Raw genomic sequence first — 20,326 nt, forward strand, 5'->3', positions numbered from 1 at the left:
TGATGGGGAAAGTTTCAGAGTTAATCATATTGGTGGCACTGAGGTAGAGATGTATAATGTTGGTAAATCATTGTTATGCTGATTGGGATTCCATTATCTACATCTAAACATGGATGGCCGATAATAAACCCCAACCATTGATGATTTTAACAGTGATGTTAAATGATGAAGTTATAATACGGTATAAAAATCAATATAGAAATACATGCAGTATCATAATTTATTAATCAGTAAATACAGCTATAATTAACATTACATATCACACAACTTAGAAATAATAATATTTTTGAGAGATGATCCCCTTTCAGTCAGTCACATCATTGGCAGAGAACATATCCTGCTTTTGAGAAACTGATGATGTGGCTATACAGTTCAAGTATTTAGGTGCAGTTCTGGTACCTTTGAATAGGTAGTATCCATGGTACATGTGATAGGACTGATGTTGTGATTTTGTACCTCCAGTGGATCGTACATAAGATTTAAAAGACAATCTCTGAGACAATGACTGATCTGTGAATGTAGATCCATTTCTGTTTGCAAATTATTCTTGCCTTGTACTGTTTTGTGATGTTCACCACATAAATCGAATTTGGCTTCTGGTTTCCATATATCAACATGTTGCTCATCATCACTAAGCTGTAAGAAAATGAATGATGGTTTTGATTGCCTGGGAACATGCTGAAGCATCTAGAAAGTGTATGTTCTCGAATTGTAAGATCAAGCACTCTTCATATGTTAACATGTTCAGTTGGTAGCAAGTGCTTTTTGATTTCTATTATGATGTGGCAACTTGACGATGTACCTGTTATTTTTGTCACACCCCCTAAGTACCAGAAGATGGCACAGGGATTAATATGATGTAATAAAATACACAAATGGAGAGGTGAGGGGTGCACTTCATGTGTGGTGTACATTGAGGCCTGCCAGACAATGCGGTAGATACTGATGCATTCATCCTTGCTTTTGAGGGGGTTTGCTTCTAGAAGAATGTAAGACTTATGTTACTGCTGTGATATAATGCTGTATGTCCCACCCAGGATGCGGTGTTTTAAAAGCCAGCACTTCAGGCATGTGTGGCGACTCTGACCAATCATTTCACAAAAAAATACCGTATGAATTACCATGTGTTTATGTCAGTTGCTTGAATGACCACATTCCCTGATCCCTGAAATGTGCTAACCCACTCAAGGAATGCAAAATCCAACAACTGAAGGTTGTGGTTGTCTTGCACATTTTGAAGCTCAGAAAAAATATGATTGTTGGTATCCAGTCTCGATGATATTGACCTTTACCACTACGGTGGACAGGTCTTCAACAGTACCTGGTGTATTTAATCCCTTAATATCTTCTTCTTCTAATTGTACAAATAAACTTGATGATGGGGGTGGTAAGACTTCCCCTTTCGTTGTCCCTGCAACCCCATTTTTGGGAGCTATTTGCTGCACCCATCAGGAAGCAGCTTCCTCATCCGATATCGACCAATGACAGCACTCCCTCTCAGGAACCCTCTACCTGGAAAAGACCCGATAGAAGCTGATGGCTGAAGGCGCCATGGACTGTGGGTCCCAGGGCTGTTCAGTCTTCTTCTGTTCATACAACAGACCTCACAAGAATCTTGATCACCAAAAGTGGTGAAAGAGAAAAAGAAGAAATCTCAGGAGAAAGTTCCTCCAGGGACCCTAGACACCCTGGATTCCCCATCCCTTAACCTCTGAACCATGTTTATTGATGTTGTCCTGGGGTGTGACCTGTGCTACTGATCCCTTCACACCTAACCGGGACGTCCTTAACATGATCCAATCAAATTGTTATAGACATTACTGTCACCCACCAGAACAATAACTAATTTCTTCTTGTTTTGTGACCTGTTTTGCTCTCCAAGAAACACACCTCACTGATGACCGTTCAACAATTTTTGGAGCTAACCATGATTTGTTGGAAGGATGGTAACCTGATGATTATGATTGGTTTTTTAATAATGGGGCCTTTTTCCTGTTTATCAGTCTGGTTTCTAGGAGGGACGATCCACAGCAAACTATCTGGTTTTGTTGGAAACAGCAATCCTACAGGCTTTTTCTAAATGTCAACCTTTATTGCAGTCTTTTTATCCCAACATAAATAGTATGACACTACTCCCCGTCGCCCGTCCTTCCACCCCCCCCCCCCCCAAGGGAGAGAAGTGAAACAACAACAACAACAACTACTACTACTACTACTACTACTACTACTATTACTATTACTATGCTAACTCTGCTGGGTTCTGTGTCCATTGCCTCTGATGGCGGCAGGGCTTCAGCATTGGTAGGCTCCCGTAGTGCTGAGGCTCCCCTTCTCCTTCCACGGGTAGTGATGAGGGGATACAACATATGGAAGATGCTTTTATATCTCTCACTTGTGGGAGCAACATTTGTTGCTGGGAACAAGTAATATTTTCATGCTGGAGCTGGTAGCCATTGACGGAGCCCTATTTTATTAGACATCCATTGACCATGTTTTAATTTGTAGTGACTCAGTGTGTAGTTTCCAGGCTTTTGACTGATATCACTCTTGTCACCCTGCGATGTCTGCTATTCGTGACCTTCTTTTCTGACCTTAATCGTACTGCCTGCTCAGTTGTCTCTCTATATCCCGAGTCGTGAATATCTGAGGGAATGAATAGACTGACCATTTGACAAGAGTAATGATTAATAACACAACATGTCCTTTGTGGACCCCAGATGGTGGGCTTCACCGGTGCAAATAAGACCTCTCCTCAGTTGTAGGTGGTGCAACATGAATTGGGCTAAACTCCATTTAGTATCCCTGCCATTGGACATAAAGATGGAAGCAGATGCGCTGGCATTGGTATTTCAGCGGGATGGTGCAGAAACCTGCTGTGGAGGGTGCACACGATGCATATAGTGGATGTGTTTACCTGTGGGTGGCAGTAGGCTGGACAGGCCAGTTTTTACCTGTAGTTAAATGTTTAACCACCATGGACATCACCTTGTGCTTTGTGCCTTGTGTTGTTGCTGAGTGCTTAGCTGTTAGCAGTCTACATCAGTTGCATGCTGTGTCTTTTCTGTGCCTGTCTCTGTATGGATTCATACACTTTACTTCCCATGGATTGACTCTCATGTCGAGGTAGATTTCCTCTCCCAGGGTTCTGTTCCCAGGCTATTATCAATCCACTGCCTGCTCGTGAAGTATCCCCGCTGATTAAATAGTGTAGCGGTATCGGCACACTGTACTATCAAGCAGACTCTTGCTTTATGGAACTCTCTTAAAACGAGTCCTCTGTCCTATGTCACTTCTGTATCAGTCACACAATATTAATCCATAGTTTTATTTTATGTAAAGAGCATTGTGCATGTTCAGGTTGCAGATCCCTAAAAACTAGATCACTTCCTGGTGGAATTTCCTCTCCTCTTGGCTCTGCATGCTCTGCATTACCTGTAACATTGGGGGAAGACTCATGCACAGTTGAACTGGTTCTCTATTGAAGTGCTTTTATTCTCAGCTACAGCATGTTAACCATGTTCATGTTGAGGTTGGGGGCAGGGCAGTTGGGGTTGGGGCATCCCACTTTATGATCTGTGTTTGGAGGGGAGGGGAGGGGGGGACACCTCGGTGCTACCTCCTTTTCCAACTGTATTGGTCGTCGCTCTTTTACTCTGTTTTAATTACTTTTACATGTGGTTAGCCCCCTTTCTATGTCACATCCAATTTCTTTTTTAGGTGTAGCACTCCAATAAATAGTGAACGCTGTTTCCCTATGTATTGCTTTTAATATAAAACATCGAAGGTGAGATGGCTGTGAGAGGGTCAGCACCCACTGAATGTAGAGCTCCAGGACTAGCCTGGCCCCACCCTCCTGGTGTCTTGATTATTTCTCTTATCCTGTTTTGTTATTGTTGGTCCAGCATCACATATTTAGTCTTCTCATTTGCACTAGTAAGAATCTCGTTTCAACAAAACCTTTTTACTCTGTAACTGTCTTCGCTCTTTATTAGATTGTTGGGGAGTCGGATGCGAGTGAAGTTTCTCTTGCCACAGGTAGTCCCTGGGAGACCCCTTGTCTGCTCTAATCTATGCTGATGAGCCAGAATATTATGATCACCTGCTTAACAGCTAGTTTGTCCATCTTTGGAGTGAAATACATTGCTGATTTTGTGTATCAGTGATCTGACAGTTTGTTGGTAGGCTTGTGGAGGTATGTGGCATTAGATGTCTACGCACAGATCATGTAATTTGCATATGTAACGCATTGCTGATTTGAGTACCTGGTGATGGCACCCAATAGCGACCCAGATGGGTTCAATAGGATTTACATCAGGTAAATTTGGTTGCCAAGACATCAACGCGAGTTCACTATAATGCTCCTTAAACCAATGGAGAACGGGTTTGGCTCTGAGAAATGGGCAGTTATACTGCTGATGAAAGATGACATTGGCATCAGGGAACATAAAGCATGAAGGGATGCAAGTGGTTCACAGCAGTCGGCATGTCTTTATTACTACCGCAGGTCCCATGCAAGCACAGGAGAATGTCTCCAACAGCATAATACTTCTCCCTATCAGCCTGAGTCCATGGTGCACTGCACGCTTTAAGCTGCCATTCACCTCAATGACAATATTTGTAGAGACTGCCAGCAATCTAATGTAGCAAAAATGTGTTTCACCCAAAGAACTGACACGTTTCCATTGGTCGACGATTGAATCCCGATGGTTCCGTGCTCACTGCAACCATAATTGACAATGTCATTGGCTCCACATGTGAACATGCAGGGCCGTCTGCTGCTGAACTCCGTGTTCAAGAATGTAAAATGAACAGTGTGCTCTGAAACACTTGTGCGTGCACCATCATTGTGCTCTTTCAGCAGAGACGCTACAGATCACCATCTGTCCTACCTTACAGATCAGACAAGCCTCTGAACCCCCTGTTCTTTGAAGGGTCGTGGATGCGCCCAACAATTTAGCCCCTAGTGATAGTTACACTATCCTTCTACCTCTTTCCTTAGAAGCTCATGACAGTAGCACTTGAACATTCCATCAGCTCGCCATTTTGAGATACTTCATGACAGGCTCTCCATACTAATAATCTGCCTTTGTCAAAGTCACTTATCTCAATGGATTTCCCCATTTGCAGCTTATATCTTCAATAGGTAGTTCCACTTCCTTGTCTGCTGTGCTAACATACTTTTGTTACTGTGTCACATGCCAGCGACGTCACCAGGCAGCATCAAGTGTCTCGGTGGGCAGTGGTCGTAATATTTTGGCTCGTCACTGTATGGACCAGACCAGCCAGTATACTTCTCCTTAAATTTTTCAGCTGTGGCACCAGTATTGCATTCAGTGCATTACTTTTACTGCTCCTCCATAATTTCATAATAAAATCAGATTTATGGTGGATGTTATTTACTCAAGACTAACCTCCTGAGCAAGGGGCTGATGACTTCGCTGTTTAGTTCCTTAACCAAACAAACAGACAGATCAGCCAGAATGATTAAGTCATAATTTTTAGAAAGAGCTTTTGTTGAGAACATTGAGAAGATATTTAAATACAGATGAAAAAGTTAATTCTTTGTTCATTGTACCACACTACTACTGAGTTAGGTTTCACATTTTGGAGGTGACAGTTCAAATCCCTGCATGACCATCCATAATAAAGTTTTCTATGATTCCTGTAAATTGCTCCTCTCAAATTCCAGGATGCTTCATTTGAAGTGGGCGTGGCCATTTTCCTTCCTCATGCGTGAAACATTCCGAGCTTGTCCTCTGTCTCTGATGGCCTCGCTGTTAGTGAACATTTAGCTTTAACCTTCGTTCCTTCCTTTCCTACACTGATATTAAACTTCTTCCCTGTCAACTAGATGCAGCTAAAAGCAAACAAAAGTGAAGAGAAAATTTCTATCTAACATATAGGATCTTTTGCACCAGAGTGTTGGTTCTTTGTAATTCAGAGGACAGTGGTAATCAAAAGTAAAGACTAAAGTTTCCCTGTCTGTTGTCAGAGAGCTAAAACGCACGAACTTTGCACATAAAATAAAGCATTTCAGGAATAAACAAAAAGTTATATGGGTCATTATTAAACAACATGATAGTTGTGATAGTCTATAAACAGTAGGAATGGCACAAATGATGGCTTGTTTAAATTATTGCTCAGAAAAGTCAATAATTACTTTCTCACGATGACAACAGATGTGGATCTACATAATAAACATTATTATGTAGATGCGTGAACCACGGACCTTGCCGTCGGTGGGGCGGCTTGCGTGCCTCAGCCGTATGGTATGGTATGAAAGAACCAAAGGGAGCATTAGGCAATGAGTGACAACAGGGCAAAGAAATGCAGAAAATGATGAATTGGGAACTGAAATAGTGAAGGCAGCAGAGAATAAAATGGGTAAAAAGACAAGGCCTAGCAGAAATCCTTGGATAACACTGGAGATAAGTAATTTAATTGATGAAAGGAGAAAATACAAAAACACTGTAAATGAAGTAGGCAAAAGGGAATATAAACGTTAAAAAAATGAGATTGACAGGAAGTGCTAAATGGCAAAGAGAGTCCTAAACAAAGAAGGGAAAGCTGAAAGGTAGAAGGAGTATTATAGAGGGCCTGTACAAAGAGATGTACTTGAGGGCAGTATTATAGAAATGGAGGACGACATAGGTGAAGTTGAAATGGGAGATATGATACTGCGATAAGAATGTGATAGAGGTCTGAAAGAACTAAATCGGAACAAGGCCTTAGGAGTAGATGATATTCTGTCAGAACTATTGTGACAAAACTCTTCCATCTGTTGTGCAAGACGTATGAGACAGGCTAAATACTCAGACTCTAAGAAAAATGTATTAATACCAACTCGGAAAAAAAAGCCATTACTGACAGTGGGAAAATTACAAAATACTAACAAGAATTCCTCACTGAAGAATGGAAAAACGTGTAGAAGCTGACTCCGGGGAAGATCAGTTTGGTTTCTGAAGAAATGTAGGAACACTCCTGGCGATACTGACTCTTCGACTTATATTCGAATATAGGTTAAGGAAAGGCAAACCTACGTGTATGGCTTTTGTAGACTTAGAGAAAGCTTTTGACAGTGTGGACTGGAATACCATCTTTTTGACTTTCTGAAGGTAGCAGGGGTAGAATACAGAGAGTGATAGGCTATCTTGTACAGAAACCAGATTGCAGTTATAAAGAGTCTAGGGGCATGGTAGGTAAGCAGTGGTCGAGAAAGGAGTGAGGGGTTGTAGCTTATCCTTGATGCTATTCAATCTTAACATTGAACAAGCAGTAAAGAAACCATAGAAGAACTGGAGTAGGTGTTTAAATCTAGGGAGAAGAAATAAAAACTTTGTGTTTTGACAATGACGTTGTAATTCTGTCACATAGAGCAAAGGACTTGGAAGAACAGTTGAACAGAATGGACATTTGTAGACTGACAATGGCAAGAAAAGCATTTCTGAAGAAGAGAAATTTGTCAACATTGAATATTAAGTGTTAGGACGTCATTTCTGAAAGCATTTGTCTGGAGTGTAGCCATGCATGGAAGTGAAACATCATCATGTAACCAATGAGTAAGTAATGAATACAGTGAGGGCAACAAGAGATTTGTGGTACAACTTGACTAAAAGCAGGGATCCATTGATGATGGGGCACATTCTGAGGGATCACCAATTTGGTATTGGAGGGAAGTGTGGGGGATAAAAATCATAGAGGGAGACCAAGAGACGAATACAGTAAGCAGATTCAGAAGGATGTAAGTTGCCGTAGTAATTCGGAGATGAAGAGGCTCGCTCAGGATAAAGCAGCATGGAAAGCTGCATCAAACCAGTCTTCGGAATGAAGACAACAACACAACAGCAACAACAATAATAATGTAAGAGCGTTACATTTACTTGGACAGTCATTTTGTGCACCTGTGACTTCTGTTAGTTTAAAAAAATATATATAATTTCAAAGGAGTGAAGGAAAGTCTAATCCCATGACAGTAGTAGTTCTTCTAGTTAAGGTGCTAGTTGAATATTAAAACTGTGTACTGACGTTTTTGTCCACCCTTGAGCTAGCTCAGTAATACTTATTGTGTTACGAACTTAAATGATCAACATGACATTGACTTTTAAAAATGATGATAAACAAATTGCATATTGTTATAGGCTGTCCCCTCCACTTTATTCAAAACTTTGTAAGAATGTATGCTCAGATTGTTTATCGATTAACTTTCTGCTAAAAGATAAGAATAAGTGCAGTGCTGTTAATTACATGGTTTTCGTAGCAATAAGGTACTGCTTGCTGTGAGGTGACAGGAATGCAAGAGCATACTGTACGTCAACAGCTGGTGAGGAAATTGAAGACATTTTACTTGTTTTGTTGTGATGAAGTGTGGCTAATCTCTCATACCCTAATTTGTAATATAACCACAGAGTGTGAACAGTATTTGAGGAGGGGGAAGGGTCACCTTCAAGAATATGTGGAATTTAATATACACCAGTAAAACATGATAGGTTGGGTAATAGAGATATAAACCAGTTGCCAGTCGGCATTGTTTTGGGAAAAAGATCAGTCTGCAATATCAAGCAGCTACTACAGAAGGGTAAAATGCTGTCACTGCGTAAGTGCAGTTTAAACTTCTCATGTTCCAATGTATGCACAGCCTCACTCTACACTATACATTCCAAGAGATGATGTAGAGCAAAATATGGACTCTGAGCAATATTGAAAGCTTTGAATTCGCTGCAACACACAAATTCCATGTTTTCTCACACATCAACTTCTCACTCATTGTGTGAAACTAGTCTCCCCATGATTTTGCAGAAATGGTGGATTGACAAATCTGCATGCTGGAAAATATCCTCTTTAGCCCACTTTTCTAAGCTACACTTCTTAATTGCCTCTCAGTTTTCGATCTATGGAGTATTATTTACAGAGATATCCCAAAATAAGTCCTAGCAGAACTAAAAAGGAAAAATTATCTATGTAGTATTTGTTGTGACCTTACCAAAATCTTTGTCATAAGGATAATCACAGTAATGGTGTTAATGGAAATCATTGTGCATGAAGGAATTCTGACCTTCATTAAAGAAAGCATCTGATCACAAAGGTAAACTACATCCCATGATTAACACTAAACTCAAATTGTGGCTAATAAATATTGGGAGCCACAAGATTCAATACTTCATCCTTGTCTCCTAGTAATTTATAAAAACTGTATTATTGTGACCTGTGTTTATATTATTTTACTTTTGAGTAAATTAATTTTAACAGTCATACCTTTAAAATTATTTTGCAGGTTTGACCACAAAATCACTTTCTAATGAAATCACGAAACTTTGTATGTTATACTCCAAGCCACCTCTACCTTCCATGCGGGAGACACTTGAAATTTTGAAAACCATTGAAGGTATTTGCCAAAATTTGATAGAAATATTTTACACACTTCCAAAAGCAAAGGGAATAGTACTGCGTAAAGAAGTGCAGAAATCTGTTATAAAGCTTCTGCAGTCTGTAACTGCAGTATTAAATTCTCTGAAAGATGCAACTGTTAAAAGGTTTGTTTACCTAAATTATACTAATACTTTGTATACGTAAATTATACTGATAATATATGTAAATGATACTGATACTTTGTATTTACCAGAAATTTAAAAAACTTTCCTGTATACAACTTGTAAATGATAGCTGTTTACAGTGTACCACAGTGGTGTAGAGGAAGTCAATATTAACTATTTGATGTAGGATACGTGTGTTCTCTTGAACTGAGAAACAATTTCAATTTGATGTACAAAAGTCACCCAAGCTACAGTGCATGCATGCCACCTGTCCGCCGCTCGTGGTCTCGCGGTAGCATTCTCGCTTCCCGAGCACGGGGTCCCGGGTTCGATTCCCGGCGGGGTCAGGGATTTTCACCTGCCTCGAGATGACTGGGTGTTTGTGTTGTCCTCATCATTTCATCATCATCCAGGAAAGTGGCGAAATTGGACTGAGCAAAGGTTGGGAATTGTACGGGCGCTGATAACCACGCAGTTGAGCGCCCCACAAACTAAACATCATCATCATGCATGCCACCTGAGATTTTGAATATTCTCTCATGCCACATGCTTAGTCAGTCAATTTTTTTTATTTTGTTAACATTAGTAATTTAAACTTTCTTGTGGGAGTAATGAAAGAAAGAAGGATATTCCGTAAATGTTACGCAAAAATTAAGTAAGTTTACAATTTCATTGAAGCGTAACACTGACAAGCACAGTATTGTAGGAAGAAAGTGAGAGAAATACACTAATTTGTTAATCTTCCACTGTTAAAATATACAAACTTTCGTGGTAAAATTTGCAAAAACATCAATTTTACATTTTGTAAGTGCAAGAACAAAGTGCTGTTAATATTCAAGGGTGATTTTAGTGAGATAAAGAAATGAGTTTCAAATGTGTAAGATCGACTAAGCAAACAGTAGAAGAAAGAAGGAGATGAGAGGATATTCAAAATCTTAGCCAGCACGCATGTGCCATAGCTTGAGGGGATTTTTGTAGGCTAATTTGAGATTTTTTCCCCAGGCTGATAGACAGCAAGTGTATGTTGTAAACAGATGTTGTTTACACGCAGTATATACAGTATATGTGAATGACATAATATTCTGTTCCTGACTTCCACAGCCTTCTCAATTTCTCTGCATCCTGTTATCACATCTTTAAGAAATTATGAATCATAACAACTACTTCACTATAGCACATAAATTTGCTAATGGAATTTATTGTAAATTCTGCAGTCTGAATACCATGCTTAGGTTAGTTTTTGGTGGAAGTCTTCAGTGCAGTGATTGAACTACCTTCTGAATGTCTCCCAAATAAAGATTTTAAAACTGCTTTTTTTCATTGTGAGTTTTTTGTGTACCATTCGGAATCACTTTGATGTCTTAAATTTGACAAGCTATATATGTTAAGATGTCAAAGCAGTTGTCAAAGGGTGTATGTCATTTAGCTACTAATGTTAGTGCCTCAAAGAGGGACATTCAGACTGTTCCTTTCTTCACACACACACACACACACATACACACACACACACACACACACACACACACACACACACGTGCATTGGGGGGAAGTTTGTGGCACCAATTCTGCCACATTAGTCTACTTAAAATGTAATTAAGTTTCCTCAATCACTACATTACCTGACAACAGAAGTGAAGCACCCAGAAGGAGAGGAGGAAATGAAACTTCACGGGTTGAGATGGTATGTGAAGTTATTTCAGTGATTTAAGAAATGAGTCAAATTTACAAAGAACTTAGCAGTATGATCTCATTTATCAGTATGACCTGAGAGGTAACACATGAGCACGCAGGATGTCCATGTTATGCTGTCTGAGATCCCTCAGCCACTACGAGCCTTATCCTGAAGTTATGACTGTGGCTCCCCACACACCATAACACCAGAAGCAAAGCTGCTGTGCCTCTTCGAAACATTCAAAGAATGGGACCTCTTTCCAGGTTGCCATCAAAATCGTTGATGATTAATGTCTAAGGTGGTGCAGAACTGCTTTTCATTGCTGAAAGCAATTCTACACCGTGCATCCCAGTCATAGCGTCACACCAAATGCACCCAATCTCATTATGGTTTTAATGGCAGCCTACACATGGGACAGTAATTCCATAGTCTAGCTGCTGCTAATCTTGAATTGATGGTCCAGGATGATAGAGAATGTTGCAAGGAGTTGATTACTTGTTTTCCCCGGATGACTGGCGAAGATGTGAAGGGGCTACAATGTGTTTAGTGCACAGTATGGCGGTCCTAGCTTGTGGTGACCAGGAGTGGTCAACCGGAACCTTGACAATATGTGTGTTTGTCCTCAATCACGTGCAGTCTAACTTATGGCGACTGTCACATCCAAATGCCACACAAATCTGGATATTGCGTGATTTGACCAGCCGGCTTAATGGAGACCCACAATGAGGTCCTTTCCAACTCTGTCAGGTTCTGATATATCTGTTAGCTGTTAAGTGTACATACAGGCATCCTGTAGCTCAGTTGTCATTTCTTCTGAAGAGGGTCAGTGTCCATCAGTTACATGCCAGGAGGGTAACAAGCTGCTTATCTAGATTTTGGCAGCCTTTACATTTACTTTTCAGTTAGTGTTGCAAGGATGGATAGGATGTGTGCCTACTGTGTCATATTGAGGAGGAATTGGCTGCTGTTTGCGAACTGTTGAATGGGCCTCATCCAAGATGTGAAGGCAGCCTTGCTTGCGGCTATCAAGCATACAGCGTGCAGTCATCTGCAAATTGTGGCTCACGTTGATACCAACGACGCGTGTCACGTGTGTTCAGAGCTATCCCTGGTTCTTACAGGTTCCATGTGAAGGTCATTAAGACTACTGCCCTCACACGAGGGATGCAAGCAGAGCTTGCACTTTACAGCGTTGTTCCCAGAATTGATTGGGGTTCTTTCGTTTGGGACTGAGTGGAGGGCCTCAACCAAAGGCTTTATTGACTCTGTGATGGTCTTGGCTGTAGATTTCTAAACCTGCATTATCATGTGGGGATTTGTAGGTAAGGGGTGCACTACACAAAGGAAGCAGCTACTCAGGTAGCAGAGTACTTGTGGAGTGCACATGGGGGTTTGCTAGCCTAGGCGATAGTTTGAGGTACTCTTATGAACACTTGCCAATAATAGGCATGTAGGGAAATCAGACCACGTTCAGAGTAAAGACAGTTCAACAGAAGAAAATTTTACCATCAAATTGTCAAAGTATTTGTAACGAAGCTCTCAGAGATACTTAGTGAGTCTTGGAATGTTTATCAGAAAGACAGATTAGATGCCATAGGAGAAGGAATGTTCATTGCAATCAACTAAGATATTGTCTCTAGTGAGGTTCAAATTATGTACAATGTGAAGTTATCTGGTTGTGCATAATGGGTCTAGGTGAAACCAAATTAATTGTTGGATGTTTTTACTGACCATCCAACCTTGCTGTGACAGTTCTAGAGTTACTCAAAGAAAGTCTACGGTCAGTTGTGCATAAATACCCAGATCATGAATTACTAGTTGATGGTGACTTCAATCTACCGAAAAGAATCTGTAGCTACAAACAAGTTGGACCTTACCTTTGGTATCACTATAGAGAAGGGATTAGTGATCATGATGTCATCATAGCGACTGTGGTTATACAAGTTAATCAATCAGTCAATAGGGCTAGGAGAGGGTTTCTGCTAGAAAGAGCAGATAAGCAGTTGTTAGCATCTCACTTAGACAATGAACTGCAGGCATTTAGTTCCAGAATGATGGCCATAGAAGAGTTGTGGGCAAAGTGTAAACAGATTGTAGATCATGCTGTGGACAAGTATGTGCCTAGTAAGTGGATTAAGGATGGAAAAGACACACCATGGTTTAACAGCAAAATTCGGAAAATGCTGAGATAGCAAAGGCTGTTGCACTCTTGGTTCAAAAGAGGATGTGTGAAAGACGACGGACAAAGATAGTAGAGATTTGTGCGTCTGTGAAAAGATCATTGCACAAAGATACAACAGCTATCACTGTCACACCTTGGCTGAAGATCTAGTGGACATTCCAAAAAAGTTCTGGTCCTATGTAAAATATCTGGGTCCAAAGATTCCATCAAATCACTCGTTAACTAGTGTCGTTTGCCAGTAGAAGGTAGCAAAAGAAAGGCTGAAGTTTCAAATTTCACGTTTAAGAAATCATTCATGCGGCAGAATCTTACAAATGTACCATCATTTGATCATCGCACAGAGTCCCATATGGATCACATAGTAATAAGCATCCCTGGCATGGAAAAACAACTGGAAGAATTGAAAACAAATAAGTCACCAGGTGCAGTTTTACGAAGAGTACTCTGTCATGGGCACCTTACTTTCTTTGCACTTACCGCGAGTCTCTCGACCAGTGCAAAGTGCCAACCAACTGGAAAAAAGTGCAGGTGACTCCTGTATATAAGAAGGGTAAAAGGATTGACCAGCAAAATTGCAGACAAATATCCTTAACATTGGTTTGCTGCAGAATTCTAGAGCATATTCTGAGTTCGAATGTAATAAATTTCCGAGAGACAGAAAAGCTAATGTCCACAGATCTGCAAGACTTGTGTGAAAACGAAGTTTGCTCTTTTCTCATATGATACACTGTGAACTATGGATGAAGGGCAACAGGCAGATACGTATGTCTAGATTTCTGAAAAGCATTTGTTACAGTACGCCACTGCAGACTGTTAATGAAGTTACATGCATACGGAACAGGCTCCCAGATATGTGACTGGCTCGAAGACTTCTTAAGTAATAGAACCCAGTATATTGTCCTCGATGGTGAGTTTTCATGGGAGACAGCGGTAGCATCGGAAGTGCCCCAAGGAAGTGTGATAGGACCGTTGCTATTTTCTGTTTACATAAATGACCTGGCAGACAGGATGGACAGTCATCTGTGGTTGTTCGCTGATGATGCTGTGATGTACAGGAAGTTGTTGAAGATAAGTGACCATAGATTGATATAAAATTTCCATCTGGTGTGGTGAATGGCAGCTGGCTCCTAATGTAGAAGAAAATGTAAGTTAATGTAGATGAGTAAGAAAAACAAATCCATAATGTTCAGATACAGCATTAATAGTGTCATGCTTCACACAGTCACATTGTTTAAATATCTGGGTGTAACATTGTGTAATGATACGAAATGGAACAAGCATGTGAGGATTGTGGTAGGGAAGGCGAATGTTCAACTTTGGTTTATTGGGAGAATTTTAGGAAAGTGTGATTCATCTGTAAAGAAGACCTATTCTTGAGTACTGCTTGAGTGTTTGGGATCTTCACCAGGTAGATTGAAAGAAGACATCGAAGTAATTAGAGGTCAGCTGCTAGATTTGTTACCAATAGGGAAGCTAGAAAATCCAAAAAGTTAAATGCAAATGCACAATGTAGATATAGTATGGGTGAAATGGAAAGAAGACGAGGATTTCTGATCATATGAGTATAGGTTAATATCAACATCAGCAGAAAATGGTATAATGGGAGAAAGATTCGTTATGAATAGGAAGGTAGGGCAGAGAATGTGGGGCTGTGAACAGTTCAGTGAGAAGGTTGTTCTCATCAGAGTTGACAGCAAACCAACATCAACAATGATAGTTCATAAGTTGAAGATAAAGAGAGAGAAAGAGAGAGAGAGAGAGAGAGAGAGAGAGAAAGTATAAAAGGATAATGAAAGGCAATACAGTACGTAAAGGGATATGAAAATCTAATAGACATGGGGGACTGGAATGTAGTCGTACGCGAAGGAGTAGAATAAAAGGTTAGAGGAGAGTATGGGTTTTATTGCTCAACAATATGACATATCATCTATCTGAAGATGAAATTTAAAAAGGTGAAATAGATATTTCTTCTGGCCAACATAATATATCTAATTCAACACTTAGATTAGGTAGTCATTGAATGGATGAAGAGGTGATATTATTGAAAATTCATTGGATCAATTTTAGAGAGGACACAAGAAGGCAGCAGCTTATTGGAAGGATGAAATCGATAAATATGTAAGGCTTAATCTATACTATTGCTGAAGCTTGAGGAGAAATGCTAGCATTGACACTTGAAAAATCTTAGTGCAAACTGTGGCCAAAAATGAATGAAATAAGAATAAAACATCAAAAGACATGAGTGAAGAGAATCATGATGAAACAACCTATGCAAAAAGTGGTGAAAGGCAACACACAAAAACTTCGGTGATTCTGAGGGATTTGCAAACTTTACAACCAGTTGTTGAGCCCAGTGATGGGAAGTGAGTGAATCGTTACAGCTGACGTTGACTGCATAATGAAGAAAAACTAACTGGCAATTAAATTATTGACACTGTAACTCGAACAACAAATGAGAATAAGAAAGACAATGAGGACAATGAACCAATGGCTCTAGAACGAGGGGCGTTTGAAAAGTCCGTGCAGAGTCCGAGAGATGGCACCACCGGCATGTATCAAGGTCATGTTTAGTTAGTAGCATCTTTGGAAAGAACACACACCAAGTTTCAGCCATATTGGTCTATTTCTTTGTGTTTGACATTCGTGTGAATCAAGGAAGTCGAGTGACTGTAAAAAAAAAATGGACGAAGAAGAATTTTGTGTGGTGATTAAACATTACTTTAAAAGGCAAAATGCCTCAGGAGACTAAAGAGAAACTTGATAAACATTATGGTGACTCTGCACCTTCGATTTGCACAATTTATAAGTGGTTTCAAAATTTTCGGTGTGGCCATATGGGCACAAGTGATGCTGAGCATTCTGGGCGCCCTGTGGAGGTTACGATTCCAGAAATCATTGCTAAAATCCATGATATGGTGATGGATGACAGAAGAGTTAAGGTACATGCAGTTGCTAATGCTGTGGGCATCTCGGTTGAATGGGTACATGAGATTTTGCATAAACATTTGGACATGAGAAAGCTGTCCGCGAGATGGGTTCCGTGATTGCTCACGCTTGACCAAAATACGGAATCGTGAAGTGATTCAAGGATGGTTTGCAGCTGTTTAGGAAGAATCCGCAGGACTTTAATCATCGTTTCATCACTGTCGATGAAACATGGATATATTACTATACTCCTGAGACCAAACAGCAATATAAACAATGGATACCAAGGGAGAATCTGCACAAAAAAAGGCAAAGACCAGTCCTTCGGCCAGAAAGGTTATGGCAACTGTCTTTTGGGATTCGCAAGGGATAATGCTCATCAACTATCTGGAAAAGGGTAAAACTATTACAGGTGCATATTATTCATAGTTATTGGACTGTTTGAAAACTGAGCTGCAAGAAAAACGCTGGCAATTGGACCACAAAAAAGTCCTTCTCCATTACGACAATGCACCTGTACACACCTCAGCCCTCAGCAGCTGTGGCTACAAAATTAATGGAAATAAAATTCCAATTCGTTTCACATCCCCCCTATTCTCCAGACTTGGCTCCCTCGGACTACTATTCATTCCCCAATGTGAATAAATGTCTGGCAGGACAAAGATTTAATTCAAATGAGGTGGTGATTGCAGCAATATCTATTTTACAGACTTGGACAATTTCTATTATTCGGAATGGTTCAACACATTAGAACAGCTGTGGACGAAGTTTTGGACAAATGTAATGTATTGTAAATACATAGAAAGAAGGATCCTTTATTGTATGATTGTATGATAGCGGAACAAACACTGGTAGCAGTTACTTCTGTAAAATATCTGGGAGTATGCGTGTGGAACGTTTTGAAGTGGAATGATCGTATAAAATTAATTGTTGGTAAGGCGGGTACCAGGTTGAGATTCATTGGGGGAGTCCTTAGAAAATGTAGTCCATCAACAAAGGAGGTGGCTTACAAAAACACTCGTTCGACCTATACTTGAGTATTGCTCATCAGTGTGGGATCCATACCAGGTCGGGTCTATGGAGGAGATCGAGAAGATCCAAAGAAGACCGGTGCGTTTCATCACAGGGTTATTTGGTAAGCATGATAGCGTTGTGGAGATGTTTAGCAAACTGAAGTGGCAGACTCTGCAAGAGAGGCACTCTGCATCGCGGTGTAGCTTGCTGTCCAGGTTTCGAGGGGGTGCGTTTCTGGATGAGGTATCGAATATATTGCTTTCCCCTACTTATACCTCCCGAGGAGATCATGAATGTAAAATTAGAGAGATTCGAGCGCGCACGGAGGCTTTCCAGCAGTCGTTCTTCCTGCGAACCATATGCGACTGGAACAGAAAAGGGAGGTAATGACAGTGGCACGTAAAGTGCCCTCCGCCACACGCCATTGGGTGGCTAGCTGAGTATAAATGTAGGTGTAGATGTAGAAGTGTATAAATCTAAAAGGAGACTAAGTCGAAAAATAAAAAAGGTTTACCCGAAATACGTAAGTAGTTTTTATTTTTGCACAGACTTTTCAAATGCCCCTCGTGTAACATACAGATGCTAAAAATGCATTTGAAATAGCGTTTCAGTACATCTACCCCAAGAGACATTTTTTGGATTAAGAAATGGCAGAACATCGTGGTAAAATCAATGTGGTTGTCTGCTAAGCAAAAGAACATTACATGCCTTATTTGAACAGAACATTCTTACTGTATAATTTCTCATGTTTTAGACAGTTAAGTGTAAGTCAGCTGTGTCAGTGCAGTGGTGTAATAAGATATGTACAGTCGTTAAACTTTCACTCACAGTAACAGTATCTTACTGTACAATGCAGATGTATTTTACAGTACATGCATTACTGAACATTATACTTTGGTGTAAGATGTGAAGTGGGTGTGATGTGACTTTTTTCAAAATAAATAATGTTAAGTCTTTGAAGATATGTGGGGAGGGCGGCAGACTGTACCGTTGCTAATGTTACATTCATCTGTAACACTACCAATTCTCATTAATGTCTTGTAAAGTAATGTCCCTGGAAGTTATTGCTTTACCTCGATTCTTCTTAATAGTGACAGCTCTGGAATCTACTTCTGTGGCCTTCCTCTTACTTGATAAATAAATTGCTTCTGACCGTGTTGCAGTGATAAGGCATCATCTTCGTTATATAAAATTTTTGTAGAAGGAATCTTAATAGATGTAGGATTTTCCTCCCCCAGTCAAAACTTGTAATAAACACTGTATTGAGTACTATTTGAGTACAACTTATATTGTTCTTCCAGCACATAAAAGATGGAGCTTCTCCATAAACTGTCGCACTGTGGAGATGTCCGAAATGAGAAGTTATTAAAAAAAAAAAAGAAAAAATATTAACAAATGAACATTTAAAAAAAATTGAAATTACTGAGATAACATTGTTTCTGTATCATAAGTTGTATAGTGTTGTTAGGTTTATTTTCTGTAAATCATGAGGAGGAGAGATACAAACAATTAAAAATTTACATTCTTTCATGTATCCCAATGTATTTACACCATAGATGTTTTAGTGTGTTGGTGTTTTCTTTTCCGTTTGTTACCATTTTAACGTGGAACAATATTGCAGACAGTATATCCAGCTGAGAATTAAAGTTGTGCTGTACCATATTGTGATGTTATGGGTCACTAAAAGCAGCATTCCACTGACAATCTGACATTTTTTGCTTTCCAATCATGCTCCCAATCCCATAGGGGGAAAATTAGTGAGGTTCTACTGTATTTCCAAGAGGAGAGTAACATCTACTCGGCAGATAATGAAACAAAATACTGTCAACAGGCATGCACATGTAAAATTACTGTTTGACCTCTTGCTTTTGAATCATTCAGACGTTTCCTTTATTTGGAGATTAGTAGGAAATAGGAAAATGAAGTATTGTATACAGGAGTTGAAGGAAATGAAATAACAAGATGAAAATGATTAATGAACCATAGATAGTGATAGCCAAGGTCAAAAGGAGGAGAAAATAAAACTAGGAAAATTATAAAGTGGTGACGCTGTATGAGGAGAAATAGTGTCTATGCCGAGGAGTAGAAACAGTTTCTGATCCCTTTGTAAGGCACATAAGAGACCTCATAAACTAAAATGACCCTTTTACGCCATTACCATTATTAATAAAAAACAATGAATGTTGTATTTTAGTTGTAATTGTAAATTATTTAAATTGGAATGATCAGATTTCTATTTCCCTTGGGTACAACATATTGGCAAATACCATGATTTCATTATCTGGGGGCTGGATGTTTGTGTTGTCCACTTCATCATCCTCATCCATCATCATCATCATCATCATCATCATTTGTGAACGTAGCTAAAATTGGACTGTGTAAAGATTGGAACATTATATGGGCACTAATGACAGCGCAGTTGAGCGCCCAACAAACCAATCATCATCATCATTCATTATCTGTTGCTCTGGTGAATTGACTATCTATGGTCAAGCACATACATACGTACCTCCTCCCAGATGCCTGCTGTGGTGGGTACATATCTTTTTTGTCCGTGGCTCATGCCCTGTAGCACGCCCAATCCTCTCTCCGAGGTTCATGCCCAGGGGTGCGTCTAATATGCTTTGTGTCTGTTGATGCTCTGTCTCCTTATGAAATCTAGTCAGTATTGTTGCTAAGTATAGTTTATCAGTTTTTAATGAATCCCAATGTAGAATGCAAGTCTCTGCAGTTGAATTAATATGTGCAGTTCCAATACTGCAAAGTCTGCACCTTTCCATATAACGCTAAGAGAGAACCCTCTTCCACTGAAAATTTGCCTGGTTATTGTAGCTGTGTGTAGAGTGCACCAAAAATGACTTGGCTCTTACCTGCACAGATCTACGTCTACATACATACTCCACAAGCCACTGTACGGAGCGAGGTGGAGAATATGTTGTACTGCTACTAGTGGTGATATGCTAGGGTAGGAAACGATGATAGTGGTGGTTGCAAGCAACCACT

At 39.9% G+C, this 20,326-nt stretch overlaps 1 protein-coding gene across 1 annotated transcript in view; it reads left to right on the forward strand.

Moving 5' to 3' along the window:
• Window positions 1–20,326, forward strand: part of LOC126162220 (cyclin-D1-binding protein 1 homolog) — a 99,180-nt gene that overhangs the window by 34,595 nt on the left and 44,259 nt on the right. The window contains exon 3 of the mRNA XM_049918567.1: window positions 9,272–9,530. Coding sequence (XP_049774524.1) covers window positions 9,272–9,530 — 259 coding nt within the window. The remainder of the gene's footprint in view (window positions 1–9,271; window positions 9,531–20,326) is intronic.

Source organism: Schistocerca cancellata, chromosome 2, assembly GCF_023864275.1.
Source record: "Schistocerca cancellata isolate TAMUIC-IGC-003103 chromosome 2, iqSchCanc2.1, whole genome shotgun sequence".
NCBI classification, from domain to species: domain Eukaryota; kingdom Metazoa; phylum Arthropoda; class Insecta; order Orthoptera; family Acrididae; genus Schistocerca; species Schistocerca cancellata.